The sequence below is a fragment of the Dipodomys ordii genome, unplaced genomic scaffold (assembly GCF_000151885.1).
Source record: "Dipodomys ordii isolate 6190 unplaced genomic scaffold, Dord_2.0 Scaffold13, whole genome shotgun sequence".
NCBI lineage: Eukaryota > Metazoa > Chordata > Mammalia > Rodentia > Heteromyidae > Dipodomys > Dipodomys ordii.
Genome location: NW_012267229.1, coordinates 17,841,712 through 17,866,354, shown reverse-complemented (window position 1 = coordinate 17,866,354; position 24,643 = coordinate 17,841,712). Strand labels below are relative to the sequence as shown.

The 24,643-nt window shown below is 41.9% G+C and overlaps 1 protein-coding gene across 2 annotated transcripts in view; it reads right to left on the bottom strand.

The window, feature by feature from the left end:
* Positions 1 to 24,643, bottom strand: part of Ctnnbl1 (catenin, beta like 1) — a 162,529-nt gene that overhangs the window by 21,918 nt on the left and 115,968 nt on the right. For both annotated transcript variants that reach the window (XM_013011092.1, XM_013011093.1), the window contains exons 12-13: positions 4,886 to 4,983; positions 2,785 to 2,865 (exon numbers count right to left, since the gene is read on the bottom strand). In XM_013011092.1, the coding sequence (XP_012866546.1) occupies positions 2,785 to 2,865; positions 4,886 to 4,983 (179 nt within the window). The remainder of the gene's footprint in view (positions 1 to 2,784; positions 2,866 to 4,885; positions 4,984 to 24,643) is intronic.

Genomic DNA, 24,643 nt, shown 5'->3' with positions numbered 1-24,643 from the left:
CCCCCCCCCCCCCCGCAAAGTTGTAAAGTTTGTTTCCAACAGTGTCTTGTACTTCTCATTGTTAAAATGAGAAACTGTATCCGTGTTTCAGCATTTTGTTATTTCCCCCCCTTCCCCAAATTAGAAAAATGTATATATAAGATGCAGGGCACGGGAATCAAATACAGTGAAAACAGAGATTATACCATGGGGAAAAACATACAAAAGAAACAAAAAATATTACATAGTACATTGTAAGTATGTTAAAAATAACAGCAACAAAGTAACAATACAAAACCTCTTGTGTCCCTATCTTGGGGTTCATTTCCCTTAGCATCATCTTATATGGTCATATGTACATAGCTTTTGACCTTTTCTGCTTGTCTTAGACATATACTAGTTATTTGGTCTCATTCTTTTACTGGCACTTGGGTGTTTTGCCCACAGCCAGTGACTGGCACAGTGCCTGGTCAACATTTGCCAAATGACTGGAATCTTTGCAGTTTTCTTGGTCAATTGCAAACCACAGACATTTGTGTTATGCCCAGAGAGATTCAAGATTCAAGGGGAAGGGTACCTCTGAGACACTGACAATGTTAACATCTGACCTTATAATCTAGTGTTTGTTGTAGACTTGGTTTAATATACATACAGGATATTTATTCATTACTAATCTGATGGCATATACCATCAAAATGCCTGCGAATTAAGCATTCCATTCAAGTAGTTCAATTCATAAATAATAAAATAATTCATTCAATTATTTGCTGAGGTTCCAGATGGTGTAGAGCACCAAAACTTAATGTGGGTAAGGTGGGGTGAGGAGACAAACTGTTTGTGACTGAGAAGAGAGGACTGCCTGAGGGAGAGGGGAGAAGGAGGTTGTGTTGTTCTGAGTCACTTTACACCTGTGCTGTGGCTTCAGCTGCCAGGATGGAGCTAAGAGCTGCCAGCAAACGCTGCTCACAGATGCACCCCACCCCAGCTCTCTGAGCAGCACTGTGGTTGCTGAGCACTAATGGCTTTGGAATGTTTGCCAGTGCCCAGCAAAACAACCTTGGCATCAAGGAGGCAGATGTTTGTCAGGGAATGGCAAGGCCAGAGCCTGTGGCACTCAGCCACCTGGTGAATGCTGGGGGAGCAGTGCTAATCAATTTCACCCCCTTGTCAGTGCTGATAGTAGATAATCTTTTGGGAAGGGGCCAAGCTACCTAACAGCTACATATAAGATGCTCTCTCATAACCAACTCCTCATTCTTCGTCTCCCTCAGGACAAAGCCTCATCCCAGACAAAGTACCTCTATTCTGCTGGGATAGCTGGTATGATGGCTGTGCCCAAGGAAAGGGGTACTTGGCTCACTTAAGAGTGACAAAGGAATGTCAGCAGAAGCCAGAACATCTGCCATCAGCAGCAGCTTCTACTTACTGAGCCGAGACACTTTATACTTTGTGGTTAGTCACTGAATTCACTGAAATGGAGGTATTATAATTCCCATTTTGCTGATGAGAAGACCAAAGATTTTAGAACGGTCAATTCAACTGTTCAAGAGCTTAGATCAAGAGCACAGAGCACCCTAGCAGATCATACTGAAAACTGCAGTAGGGCTGAAGCTCCAATGGCCTCATGGCTGCCCACACAAGTCAGGAGGAATTTTTGTTTGTTTCTGATTATCTTTTGGACAAAGAAAAAGTGTACCTTACTCTGGTACTTCACCAACCACTCAGTGCCTCTTATGTTCAAGTTACTGTACAAGGAAGAAAAATGGAAAAGGAACATTTCATCAAAGGAATAAAACAGAGGAGTGGATTGTGCACTGAAAGAGTTGGATATAGAACATGCTAGGCAGGCTCTGAAATCCAGCTCAGCATTTAGAGACTGCTTTTTATCTTGCAGTGCTATCTTTGTATGAAGGAGAAAGTCCCAGTCAATCAATTCAATCAATCAGCAAACATCTGAGCACTTCCAGGTATAGAGCACAGGAAAATCACAAGAAGGAAAAACACAGTTATTATCAACTGGTCTTTGTAAGTGAAGGTGGAAGGCTGGACTGGAAGAGATAAGAGAAGCAGGCCACAGCCACACCACAGGGCCTGGCACCCAGGCTGTGGTATGGCTGGAGGGCAAGTGTAAGAGCTCTGTTCACCGTTGGGGTGGGGGTAGGGGTGGGTGCTGCACGGGGCTCACAAGTGTCTCTTTAAGGCAAGAAGACCAATTAGAGTACAGTGATCCAGCAAACCAAGACCACAGGGAAATAAGGTTTCCTACACACTGTGAAAAAAGCAAGGAAGGGAACACCAAAGATTGAGGAATGTCATGTAGGGAAGAGAACAGAGATTGGACATTAAAAGCTTGCCCTGATTATTGAGTATGATGATTATAGAAGTGGAGATGGAAGTGGGGGAGAAACACAGACACTGAGGGCGTCTCACAGTGAGCACAGCCCCATCACGAAAACTACAAAGGCTTACTTCTTCAATGAGTCTCAGCACAAGAAAATGCACCAGTCATGTTGGACCCTAGGATGTCACCTGGCTGCAGCCCTGTGGGCCTCCCTTCTCTGGTTTCCATTGTTCCATCTCATAAGCAGGGGAGTTGACTTTGAAGACTCACTGCTTTCTCCCAGCTCTTCTACCCTGGGTATGCCCTGCCTTAGATCGCCTCCCTCAGAACAACATGTTGTTGTCACCATGGCTGTAGATGCATCTTTGCTCTCACCTACCTTGTTGGGGGAAGGGAGGTACACAAGGGATCGACTGAATGGGGTGCAAGTCAATAACTGGTAAAAGGTGGGCACAGATACGTACATGTTTCTCCCCTTCAATCTTCTTGTCAGCCACCTGCATTGCACTCAGGTATTTAAAATGCAACTCCATTAGTCTGTCAACCTGAAAGAGAGATTTCACCAGCAGGAGTGAGAAGGAAAGAGCACAGCCCTCCTCATTTCACTCACTGCTTACAAAAGGAGACGACGCTTCCACTTCTGCCATGGGAGAAGAGCACTGCTTAGGAACACATCAGGAATAGAGCAAAGAGCCAGGGCAGAACAGAGCAAACACTTAGAATGCATGGCAGCCTCAATGCAGGCCCATTCCCCAAAGGAGAAGATGCATTCCCAGCTCTTCTAGCACTCTTGGGACTTCAAGTTGTAATAACAAATAAATAAATAAAAATTCAAGTGCAAAGAGAAAGTGCTTGAAGTAACATACTTGATATTCACTTAGAACTTTACTGAGATCTTTTTTTTTTTTCTGAACTGAAACCTTTCATGTTCAGATTCTGCCCCAGAGCTGATTTTTCTTTTTTTAAATTGCCTGAGTAAAATTTTTTTAGTTGCTTTTGAATCAGAAGAGAGTGCAAGAAAACCTCCTTCAGTGACTTGAAACAAGGCTTTGACTTTTGTTCAGTAGTAACTTCAGAGTCAGTTTTAAGCTTAGCAGAGTCAGGCTTCGAACATGGCCGGAGGACCACTCAGAAGGTTTGGAAAAGTTTTATTTTTTTCTCCCTAAGAACTTCCAAAGGATTGAAGGAACAAGGTGAAGCTCAGACTTCTGATCTGTCTTTTCAGAAGGTTAGCACCACCATGATTCTTGACCACCCTGTATTTATTTGCCCAGGAGCGGACATTGGTCAATTAGGGATATTGCTCCTACATTGCCTCAGACAACTCAGGAAGTCCATGCCCAAATCCCCTGTAGCTATAGTGACCTGAAAACTTCATGTATTTTTGCTACAAAGTACTTCCATGTCCATTATTGCCTTAAGTCATAAACAAAACACCCCGATAAAGTAGCAGAGAAATGACAACAACCCTCATTTATAAATCATCCATAAAGGTGAGGAACTGGCGCTCATATGTTAAAAGATGTCAGAGTATGTATGACTGCTGAGTTGCTCTGTGTCCTAACCTGATGGCACTCTGCAGCATTACACTGCTCCAATCAGAGGTGGGCTCAGATACTCCTCGACCTCTCTCAAAAGCAGGAAAAAACTTCAGCCCTACTTTGAACACAAGCAGGAAAGCACTTATCGTAAGTTCAAAGTTAGGTTCTGAGCCTTCACTTTGCTCCTTTGAGATTTTCTACTTATGTATGGTGCAATAAAGCACAGACATTTTGCATTCAGCAGCCTGGGTTCAAATCCTAGCTCTGCTCTTATTAGTGGTGTGATCTTGGGTGAGTCACATTATGTCTTTAAGTTTCAATTTCCTATCTGACAATGCCAGTGATAGTGACATAAGGATGAACCACAGTTATAAGATTACACGCAATAACGCAAGGCAGCTGCTCTATTACCCACTCCTCAGCAGTCACTCAATACATGGCAGCTCCTATTATTGTTACAATTGTTTGGTTTGGCACAGGAGGCAACAATATAAAATACCCATCCAATCTCATTTAGTGATCATCACCAGCTCCACAGCCCACCTAGGATGAGCTCTATTGATTCCTTATCATCACCACCCAGTAAGACCTCATCTAATTCACCTCCCATCGACTCTTCCAGATGGGTACTAAGGGCTCCAATTTCAAGCTGGGGAAGTGAGGTTTAGAGTGGCATACATCAAAAACAGGCTCAAATCCAGACATGGACTCCAGAGCCTAAGCTATTATTTAGCTCTGCTGTGTACCCCTACCCCCATCCCAACCAAAATCCCATTAGAATTCATCCTCATTGGATCTATATAATTGCCTAAAGTACCCCTGGCTACCTTGTTCAAGGGTTACCACTGCTCTCAGGAGAGGGCATTTGGACAGGGAACAGTGGAACTTTAGAGATGCAAGAGCCCAGATGCTGGAGAAGGTGTTTTAGGGCAGCAGTGCTAAACCCAGCTTCCTCAGATCCTATAGTGTAAGAACCCTTCCCTACCCACCAGTCCTGCTTGCATCCTCAAGGTCAGTCACCTACCTTCTCACTGTCATTTTCTGTGAATTTATTCAGGAGCCGGGTCCGTTGCTGCCCTCTTAGGTTGCGCAGGAGGGAAGCCAGGATCGAACAGACATGCTCTGGGTGGGAAGGAGAAAAGAGAACATGCTGAGATCAGAGCAGTAATTATTACCTCTCTTCAAGGCCTGGTCTGGTCTATTGAAGGAGGAATAAGTGGGCCTCTCAGACTGCTGCTATTGATTAATAAGACAAGAACCTCAATGGTGTCATTGGAAAACTGCACTGATTTCCACACTGCACAGTCCGAAGGGATGATAGACTCAAGGACAACGTGGGCGAGGGATTCAAACTAAGTGAGGATTTCTACCTTGCCTGGAATTAATTGGTTTGTATTGTCCACAAAAGTACCTCAAGCTAATCTCCTCTTTATAGAAATATAGCTTGTGAACAGAATATGAATACTAGCCATGCCATGGACAAGTGATGAATAAGAGATGTTCCATTGGAGTCTCAAATTACTATATAACTTTCCCAAGCAAATGCCCTGGAATTAAATAAGAAATATGATAGGACTGCAGTACTATGTTACATTCTGGTGCAGCTTTTAAAACCCCACTTCCTGTGTAAGGGAGCCGAACTGTGAGCCCTTCAGGCCAGAGATGGTGCTTCCCAAGTTCCCACGACTCAGCAGCTTCTGGGAGCATCATAGAAAAGAGAGTAACTGAAGGGGACGGCACAGGCTGCTATTGTCTAAAAAAGAATTTTGAAAAACTGTCAGTAACCACCTTGAAAAGGAGGTGACAGAAATCAACTTATGGAGAAATGGAAAAGTTTATTGTGAAATGAGATGCCCAGTGTGGATAGCGAAGATTCTGTTTGAAAAACCCAGGAGCATCTTCTTGTGCTACAGTCACCCTGAGTTCTCCGTCGTGTGACTATTAAGTGCAGCCACAAGCAGCAGCTCCATTTTTGACTGCTTCATAGCTGTCATTCACTTATATCATAAGCATTCCCACCCCCTCATTTCTCAATCTCTGAATGCTGGACTTGCTCAGTCCTCTGACATTTACCTTCTCTCTATTCACTTCCTTGGTGCGTCCTCCCTGACCTATGGCTTCAGGAATCACTGACATGATGAGAACCTATAGGCCAGTCCTATCATCTGAATACCTGTTCTCACATGCCCCTGCTCTTGCCTTCTTGACATAAAACAGGTCCTTTTACTTTAACATGTCCCAAAGCAAGCTCCTCACCTTCCCACTGTCTTTTCCATTTAGTTCATAGCAACCAGGTTTTCAAATTTCTCAAACCCCCAAAAGTCATGTCCTTAAAAGGTGCCCCAAGCAGCTTTACCATCAGATTTGATCCAAAACTCCATCTCTATTATTCACTACCACCACTGCTACTCCAGCCCACACTACTTTCATCCTTGCTAGGAACATTCCACAGCCTGCTAGTGAGCCTCTCCGCTTCTTACATTCCTCCCCCCTGCCCTCCACTCATAGACATACTCTCAAAGCAGTCAAAATGCTTCTCTAGGTTAAAACCCAAAGGTAGATCTGTTTAAAATCCTCCAATGACTAACCACTCACTCAGACTAACTCTGTTTCTGACACCAGCTGCTCCTACCTCAGGACCACCGCCCTTTACTCTTGACTCTGAAATGCTCACACTACTACTTCATGTCACTTAGTCTTCATATCCACGAGGACTCACCTGCCTCATTCTCCATGAGGCTCTTCCCTTGCCCACTCTCTTTACAAATGCAAGGCTTAACATGGCCTTTCTAAAGACTCATCAGCTTTTTCTCTTTATTAACAACTTACTTTCTCAAATACTGTATGTTTACTTATTTTGTTCATCTCCTTTCAATTAGAATATAATTTCTATAAAGGTAGAATTTTCAATTTTATTTGGTCACTGCTGTATCTATAACATAAAACAATGTCTATGACAGTTGTTTTTAGGAACACTTGCTGAAGGAATGGGAAGAAAGCAGGCTCTCTGTATAAACCTTCCAGTGGTGGTGGTGGGTTGGGGCCCAGACAAACACTAGAATTCTAGGTATCTTTTAAATGCCTTCAAATGGCTTTCATACCTTTGCCTATAGTGCCTATCCCGAACCCAGGAGAAAACGATGTTTGCTCGCTAATATACTCTCAAAAGGTTCCCATTACAAAATGGTCTTTAAAGGGTACTTGCATTCTAGAGTAATTGGATGGCATTTTTCTATGAAGCTAGCAGTTTCAAGAAAATATCTCTAGTTTGTAGATTCTTTTAGGTGTAAAAATGTAAAATGTTTAAAAAATCAATATATGGTACAGAGGTATTATGAACCTTCTCAAGATCCTTGGTTCCTCCTATATCTTTCAAGTCTGTAAAGCTAGGAGTGAGGTAGTGTAACTTTGTCTGCAGAAAATGCAGGTAGGATGGAATGTAAGTAGGAAGTAGAAAGAACAGGTCCACAGGACGGCAAAGAAAACCAGTAACCCAGTGTATGGATGAGCTAAAGTGGCATAGCTCTGAATGAGAAGGTAGGGTAAGAGGGGACAATCTTTGGAGACAGTCAGGTAAGCCCTCTTGACCTTTGTGAATGACAAGGAAAAGTAGAGGCAGGAAGAATAAGGAGACTTACACAGTCTGCAGTCCTGGGCCATATACACAGAATGTAGCTTTGATCCCTTCAGTTGGTAAACTGGTATGAGACAGGCCGTAACGAATGTAGTCAATTTAACAAACTCAGGTCTGCAACTTTGGAATTACTTTGCTTGACAGCTGGAAACAATGAGAGAGAGAGAGAGAGAGAGAGAGAGAGAGAGAGAGAGAGAGTATGTGTGTGTGTGTATAACATTAAATGCACTCTGATGGATCTTTATCATTCTTCCCCAGGATCTAGACAGTATCTACTTATGGGCCTCCCTACCTCCACATGTACATGACAATTTAGCTAATGGCTCTTGTACATATTCCTATTTCCTAGAATGTCCTCTTTTCAGGTCATCAACTGTAATTTAAAAAATATAATTTTATTGTTATTAAGGTGTTGTACAGAAGGGTTATCATTTTGTTTATTTATTTTGTTGGTCATAAGGCTTGAATTCAGGGCCTGGGCGCTGTCTCTGAGCTCTTTTGCTCAAGGCATTCTACCACTTTTAGCCACAGAGCCATTTCCAGGTTTTTGGTGGTGAACTGGAGATAACTGTCTCACGGTCTTTCCTGCCAGGGCTGGTTTTGAACCCCTCAGATCTCAGCCTCCTAAGTAGCTAGGATTATAGGCATGAGCAACAGTGTGCCCAGGAGGGTTATCATTTTATAAATAAGTCAGGAAATAAATACATTATTATTATTTTTACAATATCACCCCTTTATTTTCTCCCAGTTTTACCTCTCCATCCCTACCCACAAGTTACATAGTTCATTTTTGTAGATTTTTTTTGGGGGGTCAGTCGTGGGGCTTGAACTCTAGGCATGGGTGCTGTCCCTTAGCTCTTCAGCTCAAGGCTAGTGCTCTACCACTTAAGCCACAGTGCCACTTCCAACTTTCTGAGTGGTTTATTGGAGATAAGAGTCTCACTGACTTTCCTGCCCAGGCTGGCTTTGAACCATGATCCCAAATAGCTAGGATTACAGGCGTGAGCCACTGGCACCCAGCCTATAGATTTTTTTTTTTTAACTTAAGATTTTCAAATGTGTATGTATCTATGACAATATATATATATATATATATATATATATATATATATACACATATATATAGTTTGCCCAAATTAATAATACTATGTTTTTCATCTATGTTGCAAAGATTTTCTCTAGTTTGACATTTGTCTTTTAACAAATTCTTATTCTAAGCTAAGATTTGGTACTACTATATTGTTTTGCTGAAAGCAGCTTCAAATTCCTATCTGAGGGGCTTAGGAATAGCTTAGCGGTAGCATGCTTATCTAGTATGTATGAGGCTCGGGGTTAGATTCCCAGCACCCTCCTCCCAATTGTAGATAGGGTACACTGTCACTATTTTATTATGTATCTATGACAGTAGGCTTATTTGGGACTGTTCACAGATTTCTCATTAAACCTTTACAAATCAGCTATGAGAAAGTACCATCCTCATCCTCATTTTATTAATGTGCAATCCAAGGCCTCGAGAGGTTAACTCATTTAAGACCACAGGCTTGAGTATGTGGTGATTCAAACCCTAGTTGTCTTGATTCCAAATTGTAAGCTTTCCTATCATCCTTACAACAAAGGCAATCATCAACACCATTAAAGAAGATACCAGAAATGAAACAGCAAAGCCTGAAAATATACTTCATATGGCACTCACTGTGCCCAAAACACAGGCACTATGCAAATGTGGATAAAAAAAAAGCGACAGTTTTAATGAGAAGAAAATGAAGCAAAAGGCCATATGGAGTACAACATGAATAACAACTCCTCTATTTTACCAAATTAGTCTTTCCAGAAGCAATTTCTTCCAGAATCTAAATAAAGAAGAATCTTTGGGTTTCAGGAAGTTCCAAATACTGAACCAGAACTTTGCAGTAATTTTCTCTTAATCTTGCTGATTAAGTAGGACAAAAAAGTTCCAAGATAGTGTTCTTATCTACCCTAACAACAGGGTGGAGGAGGGTATGGTGGCAGGCAGAAGGTCAGGAACTGGGAGAAGAAAATGTAATATACAAAAGAATCATCCTATTAAGATGCATTCATTCTCACAATGCATCCCATACCTTGGCCCAACTATAATGTACGTAAACACAGATGGTATTTACCTATTTGTAAAAGATAGGTAGTCCATTTCAGGAGACCTGAAGCTGTCCGTGTTGCTTCACTTCTGTCTAGAGGTGGCCTACTAAATAGGGAAACACTTCAGCTACCCCAAGTTTTAGTACACAGTTTCATTAGCTACTAATAAATGTAGCTTCTCTAAGAACAGATTTCAGCCCAAGGTGGTGTCAATTTTTCATGCACCAAGGAGATGGGGAGAGCTGCTGGCACAGAGAGCAGAGGAGATAACAGGTTTATCTGCTGGCCAACACCGCTCAGCTGCTCTATCATTCCGACAGGATAAAATGGGGGTGAAGGATGGCTACAGAGCTGTCAATGCAGACAATGGATGTAGTAGCTCACTGCAAAGACTGCACACACACATACACACGTACATAGGTATGTGTGTATGTGTGCACGTGCATGTACGCATGCATGTGCGCACACACATGCATGCACACGCGAGTGCGTGCGCACACACACACAGACACACACACAGACACACACACACACACACACACACACACACACACAGAACCTATCAGGCTCCAGAGTAAGGAGGGCGAAGAAAAATCTACATTTTTACCTCACTAAGCTAGGGGTGTGGATATCTGGGGTCTGGGTCGAGGGTCTGGTATTGATATTGTGTCTGAGTCCCTGCCTGCTGGGTACCCTGCTCAACACTCAGATAACTGGCTGCCTCAGACACTAATTACTGAAACTGCCTGGAGTGGTGGCTCTGGTTCACCCTTCCCCCAGCTCTACTCGCCTCAGGGACTCTCAAGGGTAATTAGCAATGGGTTAGCCTGGTATACATGCAAGAGGCTGGATGTTTGATTTTCTAGGGGCAGAAAAAAGTTTTGTAATTTTCTGAACTAGAAAGAGGGTTAGAAATCTTATGCTAGCCTCCTCTGCAGGTCTGAATACATAAAGAATGTCCCTGAGAAGGGATGTGGTTTGCCTCAGGTTAAGACACCTGTGTGAATTTATGTAATCACTTAATCTCAGTGAAAATTTTTATTAAAAAAGACACCTGTGTGGGGCCATTGGAATCTAAAATCTACAAAGTGTCTTCTCCTTGCCACCCAGGTCAGGGTACTTTTGACAATCTCTGTGAACACACGTGCATGCTATCCCTCCTAAAAGACATCCACAAATGTAAACATTTTCCCATGGACTTCCAATGTTCTCTGATAGCTCTGCACTTAAGGACTGTTGTCAATTACACCCAAGTCAGGAGTCTTTCCAGATTAGCTCAGCCAGACACCAGTATTTAGATGGTGTACCATTTTGTAAATAGGATGGAGTAATGTTTTCCATCATTACTCAAAAACAAGTATGCCCAAATCCTAGTAGGCGTTTGGTTCTTCTCTATGAGAAGAACTGTGTGCCTTTAAGATAGGCCTGCTCACAAGGAGGCCTGACAGGGTATCCTGATAAAAAGGCACCCAGACAGTGAGAGGATTCACACCAAGGATATACTCCAGACAGGATGACAAGTCAATGAATTAATCTGGTGTGAGGCTTCAGGATCAGCAAGACTTGGATTCAACTTGTCTCTGGAACTCATCTAGCTGGCTCAAGCATGGTGCAGGCTCCGAGTCTCAGTTTTCTTTTCTGTAAAGTGCATCTGTCCTGCCCATCTATTATATCTGTTGTGTCGAATGAGTTATGTGCACAGTAGTCCTCATCAAATTGTAGTCTGAGATCTGAACTATCTACATAGAGCATCTAAGAGATCCTCTATATGCACACCTGCCAGAGTGCTTCAGCTAACTTCTTCCCCGTTACAGCTGATGACATGCTCCCCATTGATGGTGTTATCTTAATTTGTTCCTGCTGAGAAAAGCAGGAACTAACTTCCTTGACTCTTAGGGCTCTTTTCTATAAGTCAAGATTTGTTCTAACCCCAAAACTGAGCAAGGCCAACTTCACTCAGACTCTTTAATTCCACAATAAATTTAACCAAACTGCCTATATGGGGCTTCCTTTAAAGCCAAATAATACAAGATTCTGGGAGAACTACAGACAGCCCAGAGAAGGGCAATAACTATTTACTGTGAGGCTGAAGGACACAGCAAGCACATCTAAGCAGAAATGGCTCTATCTCTGAATAAAAATACATGGATTTGGCAATAATAGTCATTGCTTTTTGGTCTTGCTGTGAAAGCTAAAAACAGAACATGTGATATGCATAACAAATAAAAAGTAGCCTGTACTTGAGTTGTATAAGCTCAGTATAATTACAATGCACCAAGTGGTGTTTCACCAGTCATTACTTCATTCAAAATTCTGAGTATCTCTTATGTTCCAGGCAAGGTGGTAAGTACTAGAACTGTAGAGGCAAAAGAGTCTGAGCTGGTGCTGCTCATCATCTTCTGAGCAAGTTGAAAAACCGCAACAACAGGGTACATCCAATACACAAGGCCCCTAAGGGTCCCTATCTCATTTGGGTAGAAAAGAGAGATGAGTGGGGTGGCTACAAAGATTGATGATTAGGAGGGCAGAATTAAGACAAAAGGAAAATATTTTTCTCAGACTTCTGGGAGAGACATGAAGCTGGATTATGACCCTGACAAATGAATGGTCATGAACATGCAGTGTCATTTGGGGAGAATAAAGTTGGTAGATTGACAGAAGCTTACATTGAACACTTGAAGCACAAACCTGGAGCATATTCTTGAAGTCAGGGATGAGTGGAAAATGGGGAAGGGAAGAAGGCGATGAGGTACATGGTAACAATCCAGACATTGAACCTCCTTATCCTTCTTAGCAAAAGAGATTCCAAGTGTGCTGTGTGCTAAAGCTTTAGTGTGGCAGGCGGCGGGAGGCCTGCATTCACCAGAAAGGAAGAAGAGCTGCTGGTGGCCACAGGAGGCCTCTGAGAATTCATTTATTCCTGAAATAGTCAGAAGAATCTCATCATGTGTAAGATACAGTGTTTAAGATAACCAGACACTGCTCACGTTGTCCAGGAGCTTGTGGTCTATTACATCCAAATTACATGACAGAAAATGGTGACTGTGAGGTGATAAGCATGTCAATTAGCTTGGTGGGAGTTCATTTCATAATGTATATATATCAAAAAATCAGGTTGTCCACCTTAAATACGTACAATTTTTATACACAAGTGATATCTCAAAAAAGTTACAAAATTAAGTACAATTACATTGTAGCAAGTGATAATGAATAGGGAAGAGGTACCAATTACTGATGGAACAGACATTCTCCCAGCCAGGGGAACTGGAAAGAATGGCAGGAACAAGGCATTTGAGCTGAGCACAGGGAGGAGGGGTAATGTGAGTGAATGTATTTCAGGCAGAGAGACCAACATGAAGCAAAGGGATTAAGCTGGAACACACAGGGGACAAAGGTTTGGAAAGAGATCAGTATAGCAGGAGTGAGGAAAGGCTAGAAGTTGATGATGAAATTGGAAAAGTGGAATATGAATAAATCTGAATGCTAGACTATGAAAAGTAGACCCTAACTATTGTCCTGATGACTTGGACTAGCCTGGCTGGCCAGCAATCCTAATGGTTGGGTCAGCTAGAGTTCTATTCTTAGCAATGGAATGGTCCCTGTACTTTACCCATCAAACCCATATCCTGGCAAGATCTTGCAGGACAACTTTAAATTCAAGGCCATGCTGCAGAGTTGCCTTTGTTTCCACCAAGCATCCAAGGCCATTAGCTCTTGTTTTAAGAAATTCATATGGCAATGTTCTTACACTTCTAAAATTATAACCATCTGTGTTATATTCTCGAACCTCACTGCCCACCTCCCTCTAGCTACCCCAGATGGACAGACATTCTTGTTTCTGATACGACTTGAGATGCAAACAGGATGTTTAAGATACTCTAATTAGATCGATCTTCACTTTAGCAGTAGTGTGCTGGAATACAGATGAACCTGTTCCATGCCCAGCACTGGCAGGCAGCTGAAGTAGCAGGAGGCCCTGTCAAATCAAGCCATAACATTACACTCCTCTCCTTTATTATTATTTTTTCCCTTTTTACATTTCATGATAATGGACATCTGCCTAGCAGGGGATGTGGCAACCCAAGAAGAGTCACGCATGTGTGCTCAGCCACGCCAGTTGAATACTGATGTAAGGCAGATCAAACACTTTTCTCAAGGCAGATGGATCTGTGTGAGCATCTAAATATAACCTCTTTAACACATACACACAATGCACACACTCCTGTTCTTTACGACCATCTCTGAATATTCAGTATATGGCAGGTGCTGTCTAGAGACTGGCTACTTAAAAGATGTAACCCTTGTATGTCCCATTATGTGTCTAAGTGGGCTCTGCATGTATCACCTTGTTTAATTCTCACTACAACCGTAGGGAATGTTTTTGATCAGTCTCCCCATTTTACAGGTAAGAAACTAGAGATTTGGTTGGAAAAAGAAAATGATTTCCTAGAGTCTCACAAGCTAGGAAGTGACCATGTTAGTTTCACTGTAATAAAATTAGATTATTTCTCTCAAGAGTTAAAAGAATACTCAATGGGAATATGGGAACAAATAAAATCATCAGACAGTCCAAGTACTTAATGCCTGGAAAGATGTGGCAGGGGAGTTCTCTGCTGTTGCCTGTCTGTGCATCATGCTGGACCAAACTATGCTGTAGGTACCTACCCAAGATAGTATGGTCTTCAAAAGGCCTGATCTGCCTTTGTCCTCTCTGTCCCTTATCTTATGCCAGTTCAACGAATGCTGAATGTGATATCCTAATAAGACACATGGTAAGAGTTAGATTTAAGAGGTGCAGGCATGCGTGTGGGCACATACACACACAAAATAACATACTTCCTGAAAAAAAAAGTGAAAAAAAGAAACATAACTTTTAGAGTCTGGATGTGCCAAATTCCACAGAATGAGTAGAAAGGGCATTTGGGCAAAACACAAGAGAGGTTTAGCGGCATGGAGATAAGCAGAAACAAGAAATAACTCAAAGTAGATAGCTGTGGGGGGAGGTAAGGGGATGGAAGGTGAGGCAGGAGAACTAGTCAAGAACTCTGGACTTTATTCCACAGGACAGACTGGACAGATAATGAAGAGGCAGCATGACCAATTCTGCAGTGTGCAAAGATAATACTGGAAAAGAGAAAGGAATGGACACTGGAACAGTTGCATCAGATACAGATTACAGGATGAGGATCAGGTGTATCTAATTGTCCCTAAGCAATAATTAATTGAAATAATGAACTTTCAGAAAAAAAATCCCAATTCCTTTCTTCAGTGACATAAAGAATACTAGGAGAGCCAGGCGCTGGTGCTCATGCCTGTAATCCTAGTTACTCAGGAGGCTGAGATCTGAGGATTGCAGTTCAAAGCTAGCCCAGGTAGGAAAGTCTATGAGACTCTGATCTCCAATAATAATAATAAAAAAAACTACTCAGAAAGAGCCAGAAGTGGCTCTGTGGCTCAAATGGTAGAGTACTAGCCTTGAGCAAAAGAAGCTCAGAGACAAGGCCCTGGCCCTGAGTTCAAGCCCTAGCACCAGCAAAAAACAAAAACAACAACAACAACAAAAATACCAGGATAGAGTAGACTCAATTTGTAGTTTACACTTCAAGAGAAACCACCTCTGAGACTGAACAGGTCTCCACTTACTCTGAGTCTCAATATCTTTGTCTGTACAATGGGGATGGATTAACTTATGCAGTCTCCTCTCAATTCAAGACAAGATTCTAGTTATTTTAAAAAAATACTCAAGACCTGACAATTTCACCTACCAATTCCAATACTTCCTTCTAGGAATTCACTCAAGAGGTCAAGAAAACATATGACCACAAAAAGACTCACAGAGCTGCATTCCCTAATGGCTAAAAATCTCAAACAGCCTAGTGAGGAGGAATGGAGAAAGTCATCCACCTAATGGAGTACTACTAAGCCACAAAAGGAACAAATTATCACTAGCAGCCATCTGGGACCATACTACAACTATGGACAAATCTCAAAAGCAGCATGCTGAGTCTCACTCTCACTGGATAAGCCCACTGGTTGAGGATTTAGATGAGTGAATTAATGTGGAACACAGGACAGTGGTTGCCTCTGTGTGTGTGTGTGTGTGTGAAAGAGAGAGAGAGAGAGAGAGAAAGAGAGAAAGAGAGAAAGAGAGATTAGGGTAGGGCAGGTAGGTACTTTTTGGGTTATCATAATGTTCTACTTCTTGACATTGTCTGTATTTCCTGAAACTCATTAAATAATACACTCAAGATCTATGCATTTTACTTAGTAATTGTATCTAAACAATAATATATAACTCTAGGTTAAGGATAGGCATGGAGTGTACTGCTGTCTGCAACTTATTTTTGACATTAAAAAATAAAATACATGGTGGAAGAAATGGACATAAATGTGTTAAAGAAAATACAGCAAAGTGTTAATCGAATAATCTAGGTGTGTGTAGGGGTACATAAGTATTTGCTAGACAGATCTGTCACTTTTCCTGTACATTTGAAATTTTTCTTAAATGTTGAGAAGCAGGCAATAAAGAAGTGAGAGGAATGTGAACTTGGAATATAAATGAAGAAACTCCCAAAGGTGATTTTCAAAAAAGGAGTTACATGTCTGGTGTTTCAAACTTGGAATGTCTTTTCCATTGAAATAGGTCCACTAACACCCATTTTGCCTGAAATACATCTGAATTTTCTTTCCTTTTTTTTTTTCCAGTTGTGATGAGGACCCCCCCCCCCCCCAACACAGCCTGAGCACCTTCTGGGTGCAGAGCAAGGACACTGCCTGTGGCTGACTTACTCATTGTCACCATTCCCATGGGGATTCCCTTCTCACATTGCAGAATGTTCCAACAGTACTATAGATTAGAAAAATGTTTAAGTGCTGTCTTAAATTTACAGCTCTGTAACAGTGGGAAAAAGTGTGCTGAATAAGGAAGTGATTGTGTGTGCCAGGAAAGGCTTTGTGCTATACTGCTTTACTTGAAGAGTTCAAAAGGAAAAGACTAGAATATTGGGCATCTAACCCTCTCCCTCAGGGTGTGTGAGCTGAAGTTTCCTAAGGCAGGAGCTCATGTATTAGGGAAGGTTCATAGCTCAAATGGGTTGAAAAGTGAGGTCTGGAGAGCATCAAATGTTTGCCTATGGAAAATGACTCTGACCTGAAGACATCATTCCATCTCTCCAGTGGCAGCAGTGTGACTGAGGAGTGTGGGACTTCAGTAACTCTGAAGGCATGGCCATATTCTGTCCATATGAGAAAGACCTAGGACCTAGCCAGTTTGGCTGAGGAGATAATGTTCACCTGAGAATGGATCTTCCCCCATCTCTTAGTTCTACAGCCCATTTGAATTTTATCTGAAGAGATAAAGCTAACAGCTTACAAACAAAACAATGAACCCTAAAGCTTTCCTTATAGCTTATAGGAGCATATGACTAACTTCAGGTCAGCAATCTAGGCTGAACTGGTGTTTGGGACATCCTGGAAGGGATATATCCCTTGCCCTTTTTGCATTCCTGCTACTTGGAATATAATAACTGGAGTTCTAGTAGCCATCTGAGACCATAGGCAATCTTGAAAATAGAAGTGAGGCACCTTTATAGCTAACTTGGGGGAACATTAAAAAGCCAACATACATCCTGGAACTTATGAAAAGGACAGCAGGATAGATGCCAGAAGGAATCTGGGTACCTAATGGCACTGGGAAGCTGCCAGGCTACTTTGCTGACCTCTAGGCTTGTTTACCTTGCTATTCTAGTCTCTTATTAGTATCTAGGAGTAGTTCAGAACAAGTGTGATTCCTCCCTGAAGCACTCATGCCTAAGTTTTTTTCTACCAAAGTCAAGCCAAGAGACTGGAAGTCTTCAGAGTTCAGGTATTGGTACTAAGGCAAAGATGAATGACATTTGCTCATTCTGAGAAGTAGTCACACAGCCCATCCCAGAAAGTCTTAGCACAAGAAGCAACCGTTGGTGAAGAGGTGCATGCTCTTCTTTTCCTTGCCTCCAAGGGTCTCTTAAGTTCACTTTGGAGAGCCAGAGGGAGGACAGTCCTAGCCGTTTACAATTAACCTCCATCCTTACAATGGCAGAAAATTAGTGCTTGGACTTAGTCACCTTTATTTCATCTTCATAGTCCCACACACCCACCCACAGCAGCTACACCTGCTGTGTGAAACACAGCTGGTACGAAGGGCCTTTGATGAGGAGTGGCCTTTGATGAGGAGTGGTGTGCATCAGCAAGGCTGCTGGAATGCTACACTTCCTGTGGCTGATCACTTTCAAGAGTGTTCACATAAACTAAACTAGGTCTGAAACCTAGAAGCTCTTTCAGGATGGAGAAGTGGGTTATCCAGGCACAACCTCAGCTTTCCAATGGAGCCCCCTAAAATCTTGACATCCTACAAAAATAGCCAGCATATTTGTTCTGTGGCCTTTTCCTTTTTATAAAGAATTCTTTGTAATGGTTAGCTTAGTGCCCTCTCTAACAGTCTATAGGATTGGCAAAACACAGAGAGAACTGCCATCAGTGCCTGGACTCAGACTGAGGCTAGGCACAAACCACAGGATGCACCCACAGTATCCCTCACAGATGTCTCTGCTCTCCTGACTTCCTACCTGCTAAGCCTCAATCTGCCTCAGTACGAGAGGAACAGCACAGCACAGAGTAAGACAGCTATTTTCCTGAAAGCCTTTCCCTGGACGCTGGCTTTGGATAGAAAATCAGTGGGTGAGTATACGTGTGTGTGTGTGTGCTCCTAGGCCTTTGGGAAGGATAGAAAATCAGTGGGTGAGTATACACGTGTGTGTGTGTGTGTGTGTGTGTGTGTGCGTGCGCGCGCTCCTAGGCCTTTGGGAAGGATGTAAACCCAGTTCCTCAATGCTTTCATGGGTGAGTATACGTGTGGGTGTGGGTGTGTGTGTGTGCAAGCGCGCGCGCTCCTAGGCCTTTGGGAAGGATGTAAACCCAGTTCCTCAATGCTTTCATCCAGACAGCCTAATCTCTTCATATTCCTCTCACATTAGGCAGCGAAGTCCTTTTTAGGTGGCTTTAGCTTTGCCAGCTGTAGCACACCCCATCCACTTCCTCCTACTCTGGGGCCCTGCTGATTGCCATGAAACCCAGAAACCCCTGCGTGCAGACCCGAGGCGGTCTTATGTTCATTTGCTTGAAGTCTGACTTCTGAACCCTTCTAGGTACCATACAGTGAAAAGACATAAGGAATTTCAGTGCTGTTCTTACATAGCTTTTTCAGTTTCAATCTGAGACAAACAAACCAAACCATTGTATCATCTTTCTCACAGAAAAGCCTCATTAAAAACACACATTGTTCTGTGCTGAGAAAATGCCTTTGCACCCCAATCTAACAGGGTCAGACCTCCTGTTAGGAGGAGATAAAAGAATCCAGTCCATCCTAAACCCGCATTGTGTGTGAGAAGAATAATTCCATGCTCTGTTTTACTAACAGCATATAATCAACCTCTTATGCTGGCAAATATACTAAGGACTTATCAGCATCAGTTCCTTATAGGTATCTCTCTATATACCTAAAGTGTAATCCTTCTACAGGTATGAATAAGGAACCAAGGTATACATGCATTTCCCAATGGGCCTTTCTTATAATGGGAAAACCATTTATTAGTGCTATGTATAAGACTGCAATGCTGGCACTTCACATTTCATTTTCTTCCTCTCCCTCTCTGCCCCCATTTCTTTTTCTCTTTTTATTTCCTTGTGTAGTATCAGGGATGGAACTCAGAATCTTGTGTATACTAGGTGAGTGCTCTACCACATAGCTACACCAATACCAGCCCTCTTTTTTTGATACAATATTCATGACCATATGTATAGGAAATTATTCTCTCCATTTTACAGAAGAGAAAAATAAATGGGGCTGGAGAGGTTATTATGTCCCTTACCCAAGTTTGCAGAGCTAGCAAGAGCTATGAAATGATGGATCTAGCTCCCAAGGTCAGCTTTCTTTCCACTACCTTATAGCTGCCTTTTTGCTGAACTAAGTTTCCTAGCACCCAACTTTCCCAGGCACTGCATACCCAGTTGACTTGTAAGAAATAAGCAGAGAGCCCATTTTGAACAACGCAATAAAGTGAAACTCCAATGTCTCTTTGTTTTATACAAAACAGATGGTTTCTGGCAAAAACTGACTTCAAAGTAAATTTCTTCAAAACAAATCCTCCTTGCCTACTACTGAGAAATCCAAGACACACTTCCAAGGAAAGAATTCCTGAGTCTGCTTCCTCACAAATACTTGGTGAAGGGAATGAAGAACAGCCTGGCAGATGCTGGTCAGGCTACAAATGTGCAGCTACTGGCACAACTATTCTATATTGTCCCTTACCTGGCCATAAGACCTTCCCCCATCAGTGAGACACTCCACTGAGACCACAGCACAGCCTGCTCCTAGAAAGCCTCTCACTTCATTCTATATCGTCTATAAACGCTATGTGCTACAGTAAGACATACTGGCCCAGGGAGCAGAGAACTCAGACCATTGTCTAGCATGATACTAATAAGCACAGTCAGAATCAGAAAGACATGCTTCACTTTGGGACTCAGTTTCTACAACTGTATATTAAACAGACCTCTAGAATGCTATACAATTCTTTCCTTTTTCTCATCAGTGGTTCTCAGTGATGGGTGGAAGGAAGAGGATTCCACTATCTGAGACACTCTGTAATTTTAATGTGATGGTGGGGGGGGGGCGTTGTTTCAGCCCCTAGAGAAAAGAGGCTGCTGAGCACCCTTTGTGCTCATGACCATGACAGCTCTTCACAATAGAATTATCCCACTCAAAGTGTCAACAGGGCCAAATGGAGCAACCCTAACTAAGTTTCTTATTTATTTATTTGTTTATTTATTTACTTACTTAGTTCCAGTACTGCAGTCTGAACTCAACACTTGCTAGGCTTGCTTGTTTGGCTAGTGTTCTACCATTTGAGCCACCCCTCCAATCTGGCTTTTTACTGGGCTTTTTAGAGATGGAGTCCAGTGAACTTTTCTGCGGGGGCTGACCTTGAACTCACATTTCAGCCTCCTGAGTATTTAGTAGTAGTGGCATGAACCACTAGCACCTGGTTTACTGAGCTACTTCTGATACATAATGGCATGAAACTAAATTATCAGTAGGTTTTAATGTTAATAGATATATTACAGCTAGATTTCCCTAAATGAGTATCTAACTTCAAGGCACTCATTTCTATCAGTTATTGATTTTGCAACCAGATATTCCATATGAGATAAAATTATGTGATATCTAGTGATACCTTAAACTATTATAGGAAGAAAGGAGGACAGATGAAATAAGATAGGCTAAATGATAATGATCAAAGCTGGGTGATGAGTACACTAAGGGCTCAATATATTTTTTATATTTCCCATAATGAAAGGTATTCTCCTTCCATTTTATTGAGTACTTGAAAGGTACTCCAAAGATGAAAAGGATTCCTACCCACTCTTACTACCAAGCATGACATAGACCTTGTCTGACGGAGCATGCAGTTGAGTGGAGATAAGCAGACAGCAACTGAATATAAGGGATGCTTCTGTGAGCATAAGGGGCTAACCTATGAAGAAAAGTGGGGAAATCAAGGCAGATTTCAAAGTGGGGGTAAGATTTGGGGAGACTTCCAAAGAATAAGTCCCATGGAGAAGGGGGTCAATGAAGGCTCGAACTCGGAGAGAGCGAGAGGGGGTGACACTGTCCAAAAAGAAATGTACTCTTTATCTGACTTATGTAATTGTTAACTCTCGATACAGCAACTTTATAATAAAAATTAAAAAATTTTAAAAAGGCTGCAAATGTTAAAATATTGAGATGAGAAAGCAGGCTCACAGCAGGAAATGCCTCAGCCCAGGCTAGTGGGAACTACTGCAGGAGATGGGCAAGTAGGGTGACAGGCAGCCAGAGAAAGCCAAAAGGGCAGGTCTCTTATGTCATGTCAAGTCTAGATTTTACTTTAGATTTGTATTAAGAAGTCTTTACAGGATACTAACATTCCTACTTTAAAGATGCTGGAGGCACTTTACCTCTCTCCCAGAACTTTTTACGAAGAGTAAAGAACATCCTGGAGAAAGGCAAAGATTTCCATAGTGAATAGGAGTAGAAGACAGCTGCAACCATCTGAGAAAGGAATGGAGGAGAACAAATAGGAGCAGTGAACAAGAGGCAGGAATGACAATGAGATCAAATTCAAGAGGTACCTATGCTACAGTGGTTTTCCTAACTGACAAACTCCAAAGCTGAGAGAAATGAAAGGGATGACTTAAGGAGACTAAAACTGGGATTAACACAACAGAATCTAGAAATAGCACTTACTGGATTGTTACCTTGGTGATTAAAAGTCATTTAACTTTCTGGGTTTTGAATAGCTCCGTGAGAGACTGAAGCACAGTATTAAGAACTTGGGCTTTAGGTTCTTGCAGACATTAACTTAAACTGTGTGCACAATTTAAGACAGTACTTAACATCTTTGGGTTGTTTCCTCAGTAATGAAACAAGTTGATCCCCACCCAGATCTGGCATTAGGGATAATGACATCGTGTATGTTCTGGAACCCAGCAAATCTCAAGGGTGAGTTCAGCATCCCACCATCCTCACCAGTAACCTCATCCTCACCAGTAACCTCAGACCAGCTGACACACGGTCTGGCAGCTCAGCCGGTTAAGGGCTGACACACAGCCTGGCAGATGAGCAGGCAGGAAACATTGTTATTCCAGAAGTTTGCCAGCCAGCAGGCATACTTAACACAGACATGATTTATTAGTAATCAATACATTTAAGAAAGTTGCAGGCATGTTTTTTAGTGATTATCAAAATGATATGCCTAATTTATTTTATGATAACCCCACAGCAAATAAGGAACAAAATAACAATCAGTTTCTTTCTACTTTAGAGCCAGGAATAAGGGGGAAAAGGTACTTAAAAGAAAAAGTGTTGGAGAAATAGAAGACAATGGAAAACGGAATTTAACGCACCATCTCTATTTTGCACATGTGAATAATTTTATACTACACAAGCACTTTGTTGATACCTTAAGTCTCACAAGCTGTAAGATATTACTGGCTCCATCTTAAAGATGCTACAATTGAGGTTCAGAGAGCTAAATGACTTGCCAATTAACCAAACAGAAGAGTTAGGGCAGAAATGCAAGTTGAATGTTCTGAAGCCAGCCCAGGACTCTTCTCTTCTGGGTTACTGGAGGTACTGCTTCTTAAGACCTTTAAAAATCACCCTGCTACCAGTTCCAGCAAGGTTTTCCAATGAGCTCTCCTCAGTGATGATCTGCCCTGCCTACCCCAATACATACATCCTTTAACAGAGTATATCTCAATGAGCAAAGGGCTGCTTCAGTACAATCTGATATTTGAGAATAACCTCTGTTTGGTGATCCTTTGTTTGGCTACCAGGAAAGAATGTTCAACATCTTTCCAGCCTCCTTCTTATGCTAATTACAGCTCATCAGCATCTGGACACCCACAAGCAAAATCAATCTGGCTACAGAAGCAAGCCAAAGACATTTTCCTACAATTAAAAAAAAAACAAACAAGACTGCAATATGATTAAATAGACAGGGCATTTCCCCAGCAACCTGCAGGAGTCCAGGAAGAAGGACACTAACAAACATTTCACACCTATAATTGTATGCTTTATGAGCAGTGAAATGTTTACAAGTTTATTTTCAGTTTTTCCCCTTCCACACTGTACCTTCTGTTTGATGACAATATGCCTAACACAATCAAATATTCATGCATTTAAAAAATACCTGTGAAATATATTTTCACTTCCTTTTCTTATACTGTAAATGAACCTGGTCACTGCAGTCGTCTGTCCACACCTCATTTCCTTACTAGGGGGATGTCCCAGCACACCTACAATACCTGGAAAAGCTACCATGACATCCAAGCACAGCTGACCACACTAATCACCTCAACAGCCTAATCCTTTAACCTGAGGGCTATCTTGCCTTCTAAAAATAAAGTGAAGCCCCCTAATGGTATTAAAGGCCTACTCGATGACTCAGTGTCCTCACCTGCCAAGTTGTGGGAATGAGGTGAAATAAGAATGTATGTAAAAAAATACAGAATACTAAGAATAAAAACAGTACCACATGACAACACTGGGGAAGCATGTCCCCATAGAGATTACATGTTCAATTTTAATAAATCATGGTTCACAGTTAATTACTCCTCACTCCTGAGTTATTGTCCTATACTGGCACCACCTAAAAATGCTAGGGAAATAACCTGAAATGATCTGGCTATTTCTCAATTGTTGCTTCTATACTGCTGGTATTTGTTTTACTTCTATGAAGGAGATAATTACATACTAAACCGTTTCTATAAAATTTAATCAAGATTATAAACAAAAACTAACAGAATCATACTGACAAAACCACAAATGAATCAGTAGAAATTTCTTTCCAAAATAAGAATTCTGCTAATGCTGCCACCAAAAAGCTAAATGAAAAATGCAAAGAAAAAACCCCCAGAATAATCAATGTTTCTCCTACCCTCTCTACCTAGGCCCTCAGTAAGATAATTGAATTTGTGCTAAATAAGCTGAAATAGTCAAAACAACTGAAATTAATGTTATCCCTAGAACTGTAAAAATTGGAATACTTTCCTAGTATGAACTAGTAAAACAACTACTGTAACAGCCAACTCGATGAACACTCACTTGGTGCCAACATGGTGGTGAGCCCAGTCAGTCAGGGTGTACAACACCTCTTCAGAGGCCAGTTTTGTGTAATTACCCAATATCCCACTCCACAATAAACCCAGCAAAAGGACTAGTGCCACACTGGTCTCAGAGCTACTCCTGGGGAGCTAAGAACAGTGTAGACTCAATGGTTTTATGCAGACGGACAAACTAGGAAACACAGATTATGGGCCCTGGAACAGCATTTTCCACATGGTCCCACATGATACTGACAGCAGCCAGATATCAGGCTCACTGAAGTCAGCCCCTTCCAGCTTTTATTTTCCACTTGACTTTCCTTCATCTGGCTAACTTCACCGAAGTTT